Source organism: Archocentrus centrarchus, chromosome 3 (assembly GCF_007364275.1).
Source record: "Archocentrus centrarchus isolate MPI-CPG fArcCen1 chromosome 3, fArcCen1, whole genome shotgun sequence".
NCBI classification, from domain to species: Eukaryota; Metazoa; Chordata; class Actinopteri; order Cichliformes; family Cichlidae; genus Archocentrus; species Archocentrus centrarchus.
In genome coordinates, this window is record NC_044348.1 from 6672879 (window position 1) to 6691178 (window position 18300).

General features: G+C 42.2%; 1 protein-coding gene across 6 annotated transcripts in view; it reads right to left on the minus strand.

Moving 5' to 3' along the window:
• Positions 1 to 7969: 7969 nt before the first annotated feature.
• The window catches only part of tle3b (TLE family member 3, transcriptional corepressor b), a 28731-nt gene continuing 18400 nt past the window's right edge, over positions 7970 to 18300 (minus strand). For all 6 annotated transcript variants that reach the window (XM_030719812.1, XM_030719794.1, XM_030719784.1 and 3 more), the window contains exons 10-21: positions 17484 to 17606; positions 16956 to 17006; positions 16396 to 16551; positions 15383 to 15518; positions 14552 to 14724; positions 13892 to 13968; positions 13530 to 13779; positions 12431 to 12678; positions 12155 to 12302; positions 11848 to 11998; positions 9947 to 10023; positions 7970 to 9432 (exon numbers count right to left, since the gene is read on the minus strand). In XM_030719812.1, coding sequence (XP_030575672.1) covers positions 9325 to 9432; positions 9947 to 10023; positions 11848 to 11998; positions 12155 to 12302; positions 12431 to 12678; positions 13530 to 13779; positions 13892 to 13968; positions 14552 to 14724; positions 15383 to 15518; positions 16396 to 16551; positions 16956 to 17006; positions 17484 to 17606 — 1698 coding nt within the window. In that variant the 3' untranslated portion in view covers positions 7970 to 9324. The remainder of the gene's footprint in view (positions 9433 to 9946; positions 10024 to 11847; positions 11999 to 12154; positions 12303 to 12430; positions 12679 to 13529; positions 13780 to 13891; positions 13969 to 14551; positions 14725 to 15382; positions 15519 to 16395; positions 16552 to 16955; positions 17007 to 17483; positions 17607 to 18300) is intronic.

Below are 18300 nucleotides of genomic sequence, written 5' to 3' on the forward strand. Positions count from 1 at the left end.
AGTTTATAATCATGTTCAATTAGTGCTCCTTCACATTTTATCTGAGCCCTTCCACTGTGCTAATGACTTATTTGTACCAATTATTTGCTTTGCTGAGCTTGTTAACCCCCGTGTTCACCTTGGCAGTTAAAGCGAGTGCTGTGAGGAGTGCTTCAGTTTCCCTTTTACAGGTCTTATGAAATGAAGAACTGACTCCTCCGTGTGTCTGCGAGCTGCTGTTTTGTTACTGTACATCACAAAATGCATGACAAACAACAACCTTGTACTCCAGACCTCGTTATTTAATGATCTGTTACAGCTCTTTGTCTGCTCAGATGCCAGTTTGAGCTCCGATCTGGCTGATGTGGGGTTGTTTTCCCATCCTGGAAAAAGGTCTTGGAAGTGGTATGGACAAAGGGTTTCATGAATATTTTAATGCAGTGCCGTGACGTTTTAAATTTGTGAAATCACTTGATTTGAGCAGAGGAGTGTTAGTCTTGTCTGCCTGTATGTGTCCCTGTGCCTGAAATACAGTCTGTTTTATTGTTTGTTTGTTTTTGTTTTTGTTTTTTGAGGGCATGTGCCATGCTTTTGAAGCAAAATCTTCAGCATGTGAAATGAATGAGAGGATTCACTGTGGATTTCAGATTTTTGCACCGCAGATTGGATGTAAACTGAGAGGTTTTGAAAAAGCGGTGAGTCTCTAGCCTGCCTGTGCTTCAGCAGAAGGATATTGAGCTATTTTGGTCATTATTTCTTGCTTTTGGGCTTCAGTCATGCATTATGAAATGCATCCCTCCATCTTGCGCTCGCTCTCTCTCTCTCTCTCTCTCTCTCACACACCCATGCAAGCACACATTATTTTTTTTTCTCTTGCTTCGCTCATATTAAAGGAGAGCGCTGTGCAATAACTAATCAACACCCCAAAGAAAACAGTCGAAGTTAAACAGAGAATTTTTCTGTAAATTTATTGCTTTCTGAACAATGGTCTGGGCTGCGGTCAAAAAGAAAAATTACGTGCAGCAGACACTGACAGATGAGAGAAATCCAAAGTTAATGACTAATTAATTGTCACATAAAATGTGATTAATTATCAATATGTCAAACTTGAGCAGAAGATAACATTTATTTCAAGATGGTTCCACAAATTGTGAGCGCTTAGTGAACTCATTAAAGTCGGTGCTGTTAAAAAAAAATTAGCACTCAGAGCAGAACGTGAACAAAAACCTTCATAAACCTACGAACTAAAGTACAACTCGGTGTGTTCAATTTCAGTAAATGATTTATTTATCATATGTACCATTTGTGTAAATATGAAAATCAGAGAAGTAAGAAGAACTGATGTTGTAGTAAACATAATGAACTCAGAGTCTGTTGTAGGGATTTGAAATGTAGTGACTGTGACTGGCAAAAAGAGACCACAGAGAGGATTCATGGATGTAGTGAAGGAGGACATGCAGAGGGTTGGTGTGACAGAAAAGGATGCTAGGGACAGGGAGAGATGATCCGCTGTGACGAGCCCTGAAGGGAAGAAGAAGACAGTTTCAGCCCAACAGTTCCTTGTTGGGCTCTACTGAAATTCCACAGTGTTTAGTGAATCATTGCTAATAGACAGCCATGTTAAAATATCCAGCTGAAGAGCATCAAAAAGCATATTTACATCAGGTGCAAAATTTGGGTCTCTATGACTAGTTTCCCTCGTCATAACAACTGTACGGCTGGTAAATCTTTTTTTGAAGCTCATCTATTTGGATCATTTTCACATGTTAGCTGACAGCACTCCACCCTGCAGACTAAATTTGATCACCTCTTGGCTCCAAAAAAACAACATGGCAGTAGCCAAAATGCAGACTGTAGAACCCAGTGGGTGCCGCCTCTAGTCTATGATATCAAAACAAACTGACAGAAAACTGGACATGAGCATCTTTGCAAAGATCTATTGAGTTTCATTACACTGTGACATGCTTTTTGCCTGCCCCTGTATGAAGTCTAGTTTGTTGCAGGACAGCCTTTTCAACTGTTTTGTTTTCTATTTGCCTGAAAAGCCTTCAAAGCCCCCTCCAGTCCCTCCTGGGCAAAAAAATTTAGAAAATCCAGTTTGAGTACTGCTCTCGCTAGTCTCTGTGATCAAAGATCAAGGGAAAGGCTTCTATAACAGTAAAAGCATTGAATTATACATAACAATATGAAAACTCAATGCACGCGCACACACACAAAGCCCTCCTCTAATTTGAGGCGCTGATCCTGAGTGGGCTCTTGTGTCCTGCAGAGACTGATGAAAGCTTCTCATCTTAAGGACAGGTCAGAAGATGGAGCGAGGTCTCAATGCTTTCAAAGGGACCCAAATGACCTCTGAGAGCTGAAGCACCGGCGCTCTCTGCCTCTACACAACCTCCCTTTAATCTCACTCTGCTCTCTGCCAGCACTTGGTTATCCAGTGAGTGAAAGAGAAAGGAGAGAGCCTCTTGTTGTTATCTGTTGTCTCATACACTGAGTTTTTCTTCAGGCTACTTGGTTCAGCCCAATCGATGTGCTCATAGGAGCTGCCATCGCAGGAGAACAGACATGAAGATAGAGAAAAGAGAGCCGTGCAGGCATGTAACTGCTGAAGTGATAGGATGGGGAAAAGGAGGCGGTGGAAGTGGAAGATGAAAACATAAAAGGCTGTCTCGGTGAGGAAGGAGAGATGGAAAAGAGAGAAAAGGGCTCATCATTTTGCTCTCCATTTCATCTCACGGTGCTATAAAAGAGAGATGAAATCAGAAGGCTGTCAGGTAAAGAGGAGTAAAACCTTTGCCTCCCGCTGAAATGGACCGAGGAGAAAAATGGGGAGGAGAGGGGCAGAGCAACCTGCATCAGTTCTCCTTCACAGGAAAAGCTCTCGACTGTCAAGAGAACAAAACACCTTGCATCAGGCAGAGCCTTTCAGAGTGGTTAGAAGCCTTTACTGGAGCACAGTCAGCTTTTAGCACAGATTGAGGGAAGGTCTTTTTTTATGAATTGAGTGAAAAAAGTCTTTAATGGGGTTTTTTTTGTTTGTTTGTTTGTTTGTTTGTTTGTTTTGGTAACATATCTACATTTGTGCCAGCAAGAAAATGTGAAGAAAAACAGAAATCTGAAATGGTATCCAGGGTGTTCTTATGCAACTCTGGAGTAAAGCAGCTAATGAAATCACAGTGGGATGGATGTCGAGGTTAAATAACCTTTAACCTCTTTATGAGTCAACATACAAAAAAAAAAAAAAAAAAACACCTAAATGAAGGCTGAGTGGACCTGTGTGTCGATACACTGTTATTAAAACCCGATTCAGTGCACCTGACTTTACCTTTGCTGAAGAACAGGCCACTCATGGGCAGGAAGAGGGAGCGTTAGCAAGCATCGTTCTGCAACCTCGCTGTCATCAACAAATCTGTAGGTCTGAGTTACAGCAAATCTGAAACTTTAGAGCACAACTGGGCAGTTCATTTTTCCAAAGGGCCACATGAGGAACCAGGACTGTTGTAGATGGCTGCACCAGTAAGATGAACTCAATTCCACTCAATATTAATTTTCTCTCTTTATTTATTATTATATATACTGCATTTCTAGGTCAGTTTAAGGTCAGCGCATGACCTAATTAAATGCATACACAATAATCAAATCATTGTAATTTAAGCTATTTCTTTACTTTTTAGATGTGTAGTAGTGTGGTTCACTTCTCATTTGCAACAGACTGATTTTAGTTAGGAATTCATTTCAATTCTCTGCAGTGCACCCCAAGGCTGCATTATAGGCCCCATTTTATTTATATTTCCTTACTCTGGCTCTTTAGAGAAAATTCACCTGTAGTCATTCTATGCTGATGACATTAGCTGTACATATGCATACAGATGCCCACATTTAAATGTGTCCGGTTAACACTTCAGTTGACCTCAGTTGACCTTTTAAGTGTCCATCACAGATTTTGGCATTTTTGCTTTTCCTAAATTATCTGCTTGTAGCAACCCAAAAATGTTTAAATTTACAGTTATGTACTGCTCATACAGTCAAATAATTTTGACTGCATGAGGAGTACTGATAGTCGTTTAATATTCCTGTATATTTAACTAAACTGTACTAGTTTGGGAGTTTTATCCCAGGTTGGTTCACTTCAGCCTCACCGTGCGGCTGCCTGGGAGCTAAACTCATGTTTGTCTGTGCTGGAAAGTGCTGTTTTAAAGGTCTCCTTGTGTTCACTGTTGTGGAGTTTTGTTTTACTCCCACAATGATATCGCTGATGTCTATCAGACATCAGCTTTATTTAACTGTTTACTGATTGTTTTCATTTACTGCTGATGCAAACCAAAGCCATATTTCCTCTGCTGAAACAGAGGGATGCTTTTATTGTAACAAAGTTACAGACAGTATGTTTACCTTTAATGATAATGAGCTCCACCAGCTTGATGATAAACCTTGCTTAGCGTGTAGGTTTCACTGAACAAAACAGCAGACTGCAAAATTATTGCTACAACCTCTACAGCAGAAAAATCCTCTAGTTGCCACGGCTAAACCACAAAGGATATGAGGAATGCAAATAATGTTGTCAGCTACAGTCCTGATAGGCCACAGTCCTCCCTGACTACCTCCATACATGCGTGTGTTATACGCAGCAATTAATGTGCACAAAATATTGATTGTAAATCAAATCCTCAAACAGTCACATGTCATATTAAGCAGAATCTTGTGTGGAAACATGGTTAACTTCAGGTCCTTGAGCTGGTAACTGATGTGAATGTATTTGAACAAAATATGGCCATGTATGCATGAGCTCAGCCATATGCACAGCGCCTTCGGCCCACACGCGTAGCTAAAATCACCCCATATTGCATCCCTAAGCACCCCGTCTCCCCCCTCTCTCACATGCACAGTCAGAAATCACAGCCTTACAGCCAGCACCCCCACAAAAGTGAAAATGAATGTACTCACCACCTGTGGTGGGAGCAGAACAAGAGAGTGGGAGAGGAAGAAAGAGAGGAGAAAAGGAAAAGACATGGCAACTGTTCATGGCTGTGAGTCAGTACAACAGGATTCAGAAGCTGACATTAATAGTATGTATCATGAGTCATCTCCTGTGGCCTGTACTTGACAAAAATGCATAACAAAAAAGACAAACGTTGCAGTTTGACAGTCATATGGCTGTTGGAATTTGCATGATATTCATTTGTGAGACATTTTATCCAGAAATGCTGCCCAACAATCATCTCTGATATCAGCACAAAGCCACAAATTCCCAGAGTAGCTTGTCTTTTTCTTAGGTGTGTGTGGGAGTGTGTGAAATGCGAGTGCGACTGAATGCGTCTCTGCTGGCTCTGTGATTCATGTGACGCGACCGAGTAGTCACTCTCTGGCTGTGTGTGCGTGCGCATGTGCGTGCGTGCATGTGTGCGGTTTGGCGAGCCACACTGATCCAGAGCTCCATGTCTCATCCCTCCCACCATTACTCCTGTCAGCAGGCCCGAAACCACAAACCATCCTGTCTGGAAACAAAGCCATTAAGTCACAACAACCGTCTCTGTCTGTCCCACACCCTTTACTTCAGTTCACGAGTCCTCGCTCCATCACACTTACTTGTTTCATATCACAGTGTGCGCTGGCAATTATATTAAAAGGAACAACCTGCACTGAACTGCAAGAATTACACCTGCACTAATGACTTCATGTCTTTATGAAAAAGTTACATTTTTGTTTCTGATTTTTTTTTTTTTGAGCAGCAACAGTCGAGCTGTTCCTATCAGCTGATGATTAATAAGCAACCTGAAGTTTCTGACAGCAAAAGGAAAAACTGAGGTGCTTCTTTATTCTTTCACCTTAAAGTTAAAATCCAAAGATTTGCTTTATTTATCCCCAACGTGGGAAATTCTGTAATAATAATGTATAACAAGTAATATATTTTAAAATCAGCAAAGCAAAATGAAAAATAAAAACAAACTGCATTGTTTGTGGTATCTTCCTGTATCTGTCCTCATGGCTGCTCAGCTGAATGAGTCTGTTAGAGAAGGTGCTCTGCTGTAACTGGTGCAGAGGGTGGTCAGGATTATCCGTGATGATTACAGTTTGTTCGGTGACCTTCTGTCCACCACGGCTTTAAAAGTTTCCAGTTTGCAGCCAATCACAGACTCAGCCTTCCTGATCAGTTTATCCAGTGTTGGTGCTGCTCTCCCAGCAGACTGCAGCAAAGTACGCCGCGCTCGCCGCAACTGACTGATAGAACATCTCCATCATTTTGCTGCACGTGTTGAAAGATCTCAAGCTTCCTCAGGAAATAGAGCCTGCCTGATTCCTTCTTGTGTACAGCCTCTGTGTTGGTCTCACGGTTCAGCTTCTGTTATTGATGTGGGGGCCCTGGGACTTGTACTCCTCCCCCGCATCAACATCCCATTCCAGGATAGACACAGATTGTGTAGCCATCCTCTTCCTTCAGAAGTTGATCACCATCTCTCTGGTTTTATTCACATTCAGAAGCAGATGATCTCCCTCCCAAGACCACGCCACAAAAATCATCCACTAGTGCTCTGCACTCCTCCTCCTGTCCATCACTAATGCATTCAACAACTGCAGAACCGTCTCAGTATTTCTGGAGTAATGACCCAGAGTTGTACTCAGTCTAATTTGTGTCATTTGATATGACCAACTGTAAATATTTGTATTCAGTAAGTGAATATTTCCCAACTCTGGTTACTTTTACATTTTTTCTCACCATTATTTTTTATTTTGAACCATCTTTGTTCTGAATGTCTGATTATAGTTAAAAAAAAAAAGTCAACATGATTTTCAGGGACTTGATTTGAAAGGCATTCTGACTGAAATGTGCTGATTGTTGTGTGGTAAAAGCAGCTTAGACTGATCAGCCTGGAGTTTAGAAACACAGCCCTGAGAGTTCATGTCAGACGCCATGCCGTGAACTCAATACAGAAACAAGCAAATGCAGGACTGAAGGCGTCGAGTCACAGCGAAGGCTCACGTGCTGAGGTGAGCCAAAACCTGTTCCTCAGACTGTGAAGGTTTTGTTCAGTTTGCACTAAAATGAATCAAAGAAAAACTGCGTTTGAAACTTTAAAATTTTCTTTCTTGTAATTTTTATCTGTTTACATTGGGGGGGGGGGGGGGCTCAGAGATTTTTGAACAAGCAAGAAACAGGTCATGTTTGTAAATGAGAACTAGTTCAAACATTTTACCTGGTAAAAGAAAGGTTAAAAACAAAAAACAAAAAAAGACCCTAATCAATTTTCTAATGCCTGAAATTTAAGATGCCAGAACAATGATGATAGATTTGTAGTCTTTATCCATAATGTTAGAAACACAGAGCTGAGTTCTCTTATAAAAATCTTAGTTTGGTTGGCTTATTAGTGGAAATGTCTTTCTCAACATAACAGTTCTGTCACTACATACTGACAGGGGGGAAAAAAAAAAAAAGCTCTGGGTAAGAAATCCTTTGTTTTGATTCCAAAAGTTACCAACTTTTATTGCACCACATCTAAAATTTTAGAAATCAGTTTGTAAAAAAAAAAAAGTCTTAACCAGAGATGAGACTGAAAAACAAGCAGCTACCGAAGGACCGTTTGTTGGCTGAACACAGTAACTAAAACCGGATAACTCCACAAAGTCACCAGTCCTGGTGAGGAAAACAGCCCCTAGTCCACAGACCTCTACAAAAACCACAATACAAACTAGCTGTTCTTAAACTCGGCCTTTGGTACAGATAAAGCAAACAAGGTGGACTGAGTTACCTTCGATCAGAGAAGATCAGGGAAGCCAACAGCCTGTTGGCTGAAACGTCACATTTAGCCACATGTAGGAGTGCCATCGGGAAGCAAAATTCCCCAAAACGCTGAAACATTCCTTTAACTTTCTGATGTGCCATTATCCCCATGTTGTTGGTTTGAGTTTAGTCACAGAGCCGTCCTGCACACTGCACAAGTGTTGCTAACGCCCGATGAAACCCTGTCAGGTCAAACAATATGAAATGGGCGAGTCTAGAAAAACAGTTTTATTGATTTTATTAACAACTGTACATTTCTTTTCAGTGCCGACAGCATTTGCTACATACTTTGGTGTTATTCAGAGGGACCGGTGCATTTCACCCTATTCAGACTTTGTGGGAAATGCTGACAAGAATCAGGAGCACAGTTTGAATTATACACCACCTTGATTTACTAACTTGAGTATTTCTGCTGTTTATATTTAAGTGCCATTACCTTCTTTTTAAAAATTTTTTAATTAACAAGCATCTAGAGGCACGTCTGTAGAGACAGACCGATCCACCCAGTCAGTCAGGTCAAACGTCTGCCTCCCCGTCACGGCCAAACAAACACGTTCCAAGAATATTGATAAGATACAAAGGGCAGAGAGTGATTCCAATAGCACAGATTTGACTGTTTGAGTTTAGTCTGTAGCCAAGAAATCAATGGAGCAATCCAACATCCACATTACATCAAGTTAGCAAAAAAGCACATTGTCATTCAGTTTGTGCCTGTTGCTGTGCTTCTGCTGCCAACTGAGGTCCAAGGGTTAGGCTAAGCTTAAATGTTTCCCCATCTCCCTTAAGCTAACAAGGTAAAACAAACAGGGGAAAGATAGCACAGACAGACCAGTACACTTAGTACACTTTGAAAAGGATTTTTATATATATATATATATATGAATGAAATTTACATCCATCTCTTTTCTTGAAACATAGTGTCCCGCTCGATCCCACAGTGGTCCAAAGCGACCGAGGCGCCGTCTTACATGTCAACCGTGTTTCCATCGTCCGGTAAGAGCACTGTGACAAAAGGCCGTTTTAAAATCAACAAATTTGGTGCTCCTGTGATTTCAGAAAAGATCAGCCTGCAGAATGTGCTTTAAGAAAAACGAAGAGTAAAACTGTTAAAAAGTTCTATTGTCCCACTCAAATCAGAGTGGGCCAAAAAAAAAAAAAAAAAAAAATCACCACAAGTACACCCAGGACATGAAAATATATATTTTTATAATATATATAAAATGTCTTATTTATTCCAATATGTACACTTTGCACAAGATGTCTGGGGGATGAGTTTCTCTCAAATGAAGCACTGCTTCACCAGGTTACATCCAAATATTCTTGAGTGGAAAAAAAAACAATAAAAAATGTGCAACCCAAGAATAAACCCAAGGACAAAAAGGATGAGAGGGAAAAAAAAAAGTTAATTTCTTTCCAGTACCAGCATCCTCAGGCCGACAGCGCCTCCGATTTCCATGAGTAAACTCAACTCTGAGAAATCTGCAGCCCACAGATGGTTGGTCAGGGAGAAAACTTAAAATTCATCTCAGTAGAAGCGCTGAAGCAGAGCGGGAGAGCCGCTCTTCTCTCTAGTAGATGACCTCGTAGACGGTGGCCTTCTTGTCACCGGATCCTGTCACAATGTATTTGTCATCTGCTGAGATGTCGCAGCTCAGGACGGAGGACGACTCCTTCGACTGTGGAAGCAAGCATTGAAAATCACCACCGACTCTTCCTCCAGTTTTCAAAAAAGAATGTTTCCATTTTTATTCATTCTTTTTGGCTGTTTTAGGTTCTCATTAGTCTTGTAATCAACAATTTAACCACAAGGAGGGTAAAGTATGTGCACCTGTCCAGCACCATGTGGGTGCACAGCTGTTTAATCCAGTAAAATCAGCATTGAATTAGCTGGCCAGATGTCTGTTTGGTAGATTCTGCTGATGTCAGATCAGCTGAAGGACAAAAAGTAAACCAGAAACCAGAGCTTGAAAAGCCTCAGGTTGTGTTTTCATGTTAAGAGACAAAAACTACTGCATTGTATAAAAGTGCATCGTAAAATTATAAGAGTCTGAATCTACCCAGTTTTTCCAGATTTTTTTTCTCTCCTTGGACTGTACACACTGTGTAGTACCAGTTAAAAGTCTGGACACACTCAGCCATTCATGTCCAGACTTTTACCTGGTACTGTATACTCATGGTTATGTCAGTTACCTGGAATATGCTGGCACCATAAGGAGTCCTCCATGCATTCAGCAGGTTGTCCTTCCCCGTGCTCACAAACCATTTACCTGCATACACAGAACACATTTATTTATAGTACAATCCAAAGGTGTGTGTGCTGACACACACACACGGTCACTTCTGTCCTCCAGGCCTACAACAAAGATGTACAGAACACAGCAGCATGTGTCTGTAATAACATTATCGATGGCCATAAAAACCTGAAAGGGGAAAATTGCCACTACATCAACAATCATAAAATGCCCATAATGAAGGAGACTCACACCACTTCATCTTAGATAATTATTTAAATCACCCTCTGATTAATTACCCAATTGACTATTTGGCTAATGATTTAATTAGTGACAGCACAGCTCTGAAGCAGTGAGCTTCATTTAAATGAACCAATTCTGTGGTGGCAGATATGAGACTGTGCTGTGGGGGGTCTTCTGAGACTAAATGAATATGGACATTTCTATGAGAAGTGTAGCAGTAAAACCTCATTTGTCTCAGCGCAAAACTGGAAACCAGCTGGTCTGCCTAACAGGCACAGTGATCCCCGCAAAAAAGCATCAACAAATTTCACTAATGATCATGTATGTAAAGTAACTTCTTCCATGTTCATGCATACAGTCTTCACCCCATGAAATCTAGACTCAGTGATGCAAGCTACATAAATATAACGTCTAAATTTTTACAAATAAGCTGTACTCATTAGTTCATAAAAACCTTCTAAAAAACAAACGTCACTTTAATCACACTTTCAATCATTTCTAGATTTACAGGAATGGTTCTGTTTGTTTTTATAGCACAGAGACTTTAAGCAGTAACCCTCTGCTCATAGACTGAAAAAACCTGGTCAGGCAGTGTGAAAAAGATGTGGTTTGTAGCCCGGGTGGCTGTCACGACAAGTTAAAGATCTGGAAAAATCCATGTTCATCACATTTAACAGCAAGCCAATAACTGAGATGTTAGGTCAGGGGTCCAAATTCTCTCACAAAATTACAGATTAGCCACCAACTGTCTTTAAATATTTCACATTTTATGTATTTACTCAGTTATGTTTTCTTAGCATTGCTTATACGTGTTCCCAGGTTTATCATTCTGGTGGGTGATGCAGAATCCTGTTTACACTCATAAATGTTTATTACAGATTAATTCCCGATCATAGCTTCTCACTGACAGGCATGTATATGATACATGGCACCAAAAAAAAAAAAAACCCTTTGAATAGCTTAACATACTTTTGTATGTTTAGAAAAACAGACCCCCCCCCCAAATCAACTGGCTCAGTTTGGGTGTCTGGCTTTCACCCAGAGTCCAAAGACATACATGCTGGGTTAATTCTAAGGTGGCGTTTGACAGCTGAGATAGCCATCAACATAAGACACCCTTGCTTTGTTCCTGATCTAATGTTGGGCATCTTGTGAGATAGGCTCCAGCCCAACATGACCCTGGACTGGATGAGTGATTAGGAAAATGGACGGATGGCTCGGCTCACTGGTATTACTCATCCTCTCTGCTACTGCTATGACAGAACTCGCTGCTCTACAGGTACTTATATTACAAGAGGAGTGGTAAAAGTGTACTACAAGCCGAGGTAAGTATGGTTAACATATGATTAGTTTTATAGCACAATCATAAAGTTTCACTATCAACATATCATGTCTGTTACACACTGTTGTCTTCAGCTTGTGTAACACACAACCTAACATCCATTTCTCTTTTGGTTGTGTCCTCCATTGTGTGGGTGTACAGAACTGATTTATTCTAAGGATTCATGCCAAAATCTGGCACCACTCAACTTCAAATACTATAATTGCCAAATAAAACTGACATTTCCTTGCTCATAGGTCTGTGTATATAAACACAGCTCTTGACCTGGTACTTACCACAGTAGGCGAACTTGAGCGAAAGGACACAGCTTTCGTGCAGGTGCAGCTGGTACTTGTCAGGCTTGGTGTGGTGAAGCACCTCCACGTTGCTGCTCTCCATACCCACAGCCAGCCATTCCCCAGTGGGACAGTAGCCCAATGAGAAGATCTGCAACATGAACAGAGATGGATCAGCATCATCACAGGAACCAAGGATCACCTAAATTAGTACAATCACCAAAACATTTCTGGCAGAGCTAAGATGTGTCAGAAATGTTAATCGGTACCATAATTGGATGAACAGAAGGATTTTTCTTCTCTTTACCTGTGAGGTAAAATCGTGCTGCTGGAGCTGTCGGCCTTCCCTCAAATCCCAGGAGCGGACCGTGTTATCGAGTCCTCCGGTCCACAGTTTGGTCCCGTCGTGGGAGATGTCGATACAGCTGGCTCCATCCGTGTGGCCCTGGAACTGCCTGGAACACCACAAGATGCCAAACATTAGATCAGGAACAAAGCAAGGGTGTCTTATGTTGATGGTCAGCCGTTTTACTAAACACAGTGAGCGGTGTTTAAAATATATCCTCTGCACCAAAGCACTGACCTGACAAGGGTCTGGTTATGGAGGTCCCACACCGCGATGTTTCCATCGGAGCAGCAGGAGAAGCAGACCTTGGCGTCAGGGCTGATAGCCAGTGCGTAGCAGGCTGGGGCAGAGGAAGTGAGCTCAGCCTTTATGCGGGGTGTCTGTGAGGCCAGGTCCCAGATGGTCAGTGTGCTGGCCTCGCCACCCACTATTAGGGTGCGGCCATCAGGCAACAGCTTGCAAGAGCGGATGTAATTGTCTCTGTTCTGGAGCATAAACAAAGGCAGGTTATCACCCCAATCTTAATGATGTAATCTGTTTTTTTTTTTCCTTCAATATGTGAAATGTCCGCATGAGTAGAGTGATTTGAAGGACAAACCATTACATTTCTGAGCAACAAAGAAATCAGCGGTGTACTTCAGTGGATTAATTTTAAGGCTCTCTTTACTTAAACTCAAGAGGAGCTTTTCTTTGACAAGTTTTCAGACTGTACCCGACTCGTTTCTGACACACTGAATATGTGGATGTCAGCGTTAACAAGAGATGCAGAAAGAGTGTGAGGCTGCAGCTGTTGGCCAGGCTCGAGAAAGCAAGAAGACAGATCAATAGGACTGTGGGAGAATTAAAACAGCACCCTGATGGCTTTATAAGACCCGATTGCACTCTGGACGAACCTTAAGGGTGTTGAGAGGCCAGACGAGTGTAACTGCATGAAGCCACGGTATCAAAATGAGAAACGGGAGGCAGTTGGGAGGAAGTAATGAGCTGGGTAATGGCAGACAGGGTTGGCCAATCAGAACATCATTACTCAGCAGGCTCCCCCTCTCCCCCCCTCCCCCTGGATTATTTCAGCACAGCAGTGAGACACTATGCTGAATTATTCACATCTGTGTCTGCTGGGATCTGGAGGAAAGCTACTGGGAGATGTGGGGTCAGGCTACATTTGATGCTCAAGAAAACTCTTAATGAAGTGACCAATCACACAGACTTCATGAAACGTGAATGCATTATGTCTCTGTTCTGGTTGGAAGCCTAACAACAAGTAGTAATGGCATGCATGTAAATCACATTTCACACTTTCTCCTCCTGAGACTTATAACAAAAACAACAAAGTTACCAGGCAGTCGAGTTGGGACACTGGGCTCTTGCTGCCCGGCTGGCTGATATCCCAGATCTTGACACAACCCTTGCCGCCGGTGTAGACGTGACGTGTGGGATTGCTGATGGTGACGGCGCACACCACTTCCCCATGGCTCAGCGTGTTGATCTGGCGAGCATGCCGTGGGATGCCCGGGCCTATCAGTGCATCTGGAGGAAAGGGCACGGGCTGCATCTGACCATCTGCGCTTACGTGAAAAGAATAGGCTCTGCAGAGGACAGAGGACGGGAAAGCTGGTTAAAAGCTGAACTAATCTGTCAAACACAAATGTAATTTAAACACAAGACTTTTGGGCTGCAAGTAGAAATAGAAATACGCACGGTTTTCCTCCAGAAATGGAAGTGAGGCTGGCTGGCAGGCCTGGGGCTCTCATGTGAGGATGTGGGTCGAAGCCCGCCTGCATGAGCAAAAAGACGGAACAGTTAGCAAACAACCTAAAAAGATAAATCAGGCTAAGCTAACATTCAAATTGCAGCCATGCTTTAGGTGCTTACGCCTCAGGGAACTCTTGTACCATTGTTTCCAGGCAAATCCCTTGAAAGGCACGGACTTGAGCTTCACTGCATACAGAGAAGCTTTACACAAGGCTATAACATCCCACTTGCTAATGCTAATGAAAGCCTGAGAGATTTTCAAACATGGAGATGCAATTTGAGGCCAAGCTTTTTTTTTTCTCCCAGTCTTTAGAATGCTAACTAACTAACATCAAAGTAAAGGAGCTGGGCCATCTTTCTACTTTCTCATTATGTACACACAACAAGCTGCAGCCAGCCAAGCAGAAATATTCACAATGAGTTATGGAAATGCAGAATGAATGCTTAAGTTTCTCAAAGTCATTTTGCAAACACAACCTACAGTAGCAGTGGATAATAAATACAGCTGTCCGTGAAGCCTGGCATTATCTAAAGGGTGAATCATTATTCATTCAGATGTGTGATAAAGCCACACTTTCACTGATAAATTCTTTAAGGAATAGTTACAATTGGTGAGCGTCCATAGGCGGCGGCAGCTGCAGCGCTCATCTGTGGTGAGATGAGACCTGGATACACGCCAGGACTCGTCAGGGATCCGTTCATCTCATGATGGCCCATCATGGCAAACGGAGTGGCATAAGATCCTGCAATGGACAGGGGGGTACGCAGGGCCGGGGCGGCTGATGGAGAGAAAACACTTCATTAAACAGATTTATAAAAACTTTATGGAAGCAAGAGAATCATTTTGTTTCATTAAGCATCAAACAATTTGTTTGATGCTTAATGAGAGCATCAAACAAATTTGCAGAGCTGCACTGAAGATTGTGTTACATGGTCAAAAAGCTGAGGAAATGGATACAGCTTTAGATGATGTGCTTTTGTTTCCAGAATTAAAAATGAACTCTAAACGTGAAGGTTATTTTTTCTGGTCCAATTACACCCCAGTCTCACAGGCCTTAGACTGGTCAGCTATGCGCTGGCAACTCAAAATCCTTACAACCTCCACCAACCTCTAAGCAACGAAATTCAAATTTTCATTCGTTAGATGGTTGGCATTGGGGAATACACAGTGGTTGAATAACTGGTGGTTACTGGCTTGTCTGTAGGCCTGTATGACTAGGGCTTTAGCTTGTCAACATTTCCATGTGACACAATGTTAATGTAGAAGGGTTAAAAAATATATATATATTAAAATCACAATTTCTTCAAGCTAAAATTGATATTAATAAACTTTCATCAAATATCCTGCATTTCATCACAAGATCAAACCCTTTCTCACATTAGTGAAGCAAAAACCAGACAACTCTCGATGCTTTAATAATACTTGCAGAAACTTACCTAAGGCCTCCATGCCGGGCGGTTTGCCCATCGTTAAAGGCCGCAGTCCCGGAGTGGTGCTCGTTCCAGGTGTTGGCGCCTCGTTCCTCGGTGTAGGCGTGTTTGACTTCAAGCTTGGCGTAGATGACTTGTCATTCTAAAACAGAGATACTCTTCAACTTTTAACCTCCGGGTGATTTGTATTCTCTTGCTGAAAGTTGTAAGTTCACTTGCGCGCACACAAGCACACAAAACAGCATCCATACCAGAGTTCAAAATCCCCCACTGAGTCAAAAATACCCTCACTGGCAGGGAAATCCAGAGTGACAATCTGAGTGGACGGTTTGAGGTAATCCAATCTAACACTGACACTTCCATTACAGCCATGGTGTGTGTTAGTGTGTTTGGGGGTAGAGCATAAACCTTTGCTTCGAAGGCAAGCTTATTAGGAGTGGCCAGACATTCAAGATGGTGTCCCAAACACCTCTTATAATTAATCCAAATCCTTCAATGTTTGGCAATGGAGGCTGGAGAAGTGAGGATTTAGCCTGGTGACATTATAGGTGGAGGGAGATGATGTGGATTATAAAGCTATCCTAATCCTCAGTGAAATGTTTTTTGTAAAACTAACATAGCCCGGTTAGTGAGCACTTCGGTATTAGAGAAAGTGGGGGTTGGAAGGAGTGAAGATGAGTTGCAGCATAAAAAGACAGAGACAGCAGTTCCCCCGCTGCTGTGTCTCTGGGTTATTTACAGCCTCGGGCCGAGGGAGAAATGACCATTTATTGGGTAAGCCATAAAGGAGATTGAGAGGGCTGAGCCATAGGGTTTGATTTCCTGAGAGTGCATCTACCCTCTGCCCTCGCAAGCCCCGCATAACAGCTAACTGCTAAGCCTACGTATTAGTCTTTCACACAGACATCCACTTCACTTGACAAATGCTCTTTAGTGTGTCAGTTCAGCCTTCACCCCCTCCACTGTAACCTCCTTATTTCAGCTTCTCTCTAGCCTTGCAGTGTGTCCCTGACACTCACATGGGCGTGGTCCTTAGCTTTAGAAGACGGCGTGCTGCCCGAAGAGGCGACAGAGGCGGGGCTGTTGGGGGCAGCATCCTTCTTCAGGACTCGTGATTTATCCAGGCCATTTTCAGGAGGGGAGTGAGCAGGGCTAACTCGAGGGGTGGCTGGATCCTACAGAGTTAAATGAGACAGACAGAGAGAAAGACTGAGCAAACAGACTGGAGGAAAGCCACTGGCATGTACATGTAGGTCAAACAAACCAGGGCCTCATGTGCAAACACAGATAAATATACTCATGCATGCTCACATTCTCCTTCTCACACACATGCATGCACTTCTCATTCACCTGTCACCCCCTTTTCTTTGTATTCTTTGTCGCACTTTCTGCATGAGTGGCAAAAGAAATACAGCAAGTAAACACACACTCATCGCACACAGCCAATATTTTGACAGACTTTTTGGCAACACAGAAAGGTGTTGAGGCTTCTACAGACAAAGGAGAGCTGTGTTTAGTTTGTGTGCAGCCGTCACACTAAAGAATGTGACTGGGCAGCTCGGTTTAATTGCACTCTTACCTCATTGGATACATCCACCACCAAGTCATCACTTTTGTCTCCATCACTGTCCTGAAATGAAGGAATAACGGGTTAGCTCACTGGGATGGCTAAAATTACAGCATAAACCAGCGCCGTTCACATTTTAGACCGGGCCAGATGTGTAGACTGAGACTGAATGAGCTGCAGGGTTATTTGCTGCATACAGACACAAAGTGTTTTAAAGCATTTTAAATTTCTAACCTTTTTAATTTATTGAAAAGAACAATGTCTTGGAAAGAAATGTGTAACTTGGAATCAAATGGAGACAAGTCTGAGATTAGAAACAGAATGCATTTCTGCATGTTCAGCTGATGCATGTACCGACTGACACTAAATGATAAAGTCCCATTACATGCTAACTTATAATTCCAAGTTAAGGCCAATTACATACTCAAACAGGTTACAGTTTACAGGTTACAGTTATTTTCTGCTAGATTTTGATTAGCATAAGAAACGTTTGACGATTGGCCTCATTAATGGAAACCCTCGAAGTAAAGAAACACTCACATATCTGCTCATGCTGTCTTTGTCATCCACTTTGCGTTTCTTGGAGTCGAGTCCATAGTCTGAGGAGCTGCGGTGCTTCTCACTTGCCGCCCGCAGGCTGTCTGATGGCGAAACTGAGTTATTCTGCCAACAACATCATGAAGACAGACCACATCAGTCTCCAGTTCCCCTTTAGTTGGCTAAATTTTTGTCTCTTTAATCAATAAACATCCTGAACTATATATGCTTCAAGAGCTATGAAGAGATTACTGTGTGTTGCATTGTGTAGAAATCCATTTTAACAAGTGTGTGAAACAAACTCCATCTTGCAGCACCTTAACCTGTCTTGCTGTCACAATACTGCAAATGAGTTATCTATAGAGTCCATGATGTAGAGTGAACACGCCCTTCAGCAAAGTTACTGTTTTGTAGTTTAAATGCAGCAAGTGACAAACCTCCAGAAAAGCCACACACTACACCAAGCAGCATGTTTACTCTGGAAGCCCTTTCCTCTGTCGGACCAGTAACACTACTGACTGTAAAACTAAATGGACAACACTCCTGGACTGACTTGGGAAAGAAAATTAATACAGCAGTGAGGAAACAGGTCATGGGGAGCAAACCCACAAACACACACAGCACCTATGGAAGACGCACTAACTGGCAAACAAGCTGATGAGGAGAGAATATTGAGTGGAGGCAGAAAAAAAAAAAAAAAAAAGAAATATACACACATACACACACACAATGCAAGTCAAACATGCTAACAATCTAAATCCAACAGGCTGCACACAAGTTCATGCAAATAAAAACAAAAGTGACCACAAAAACCAAGTCA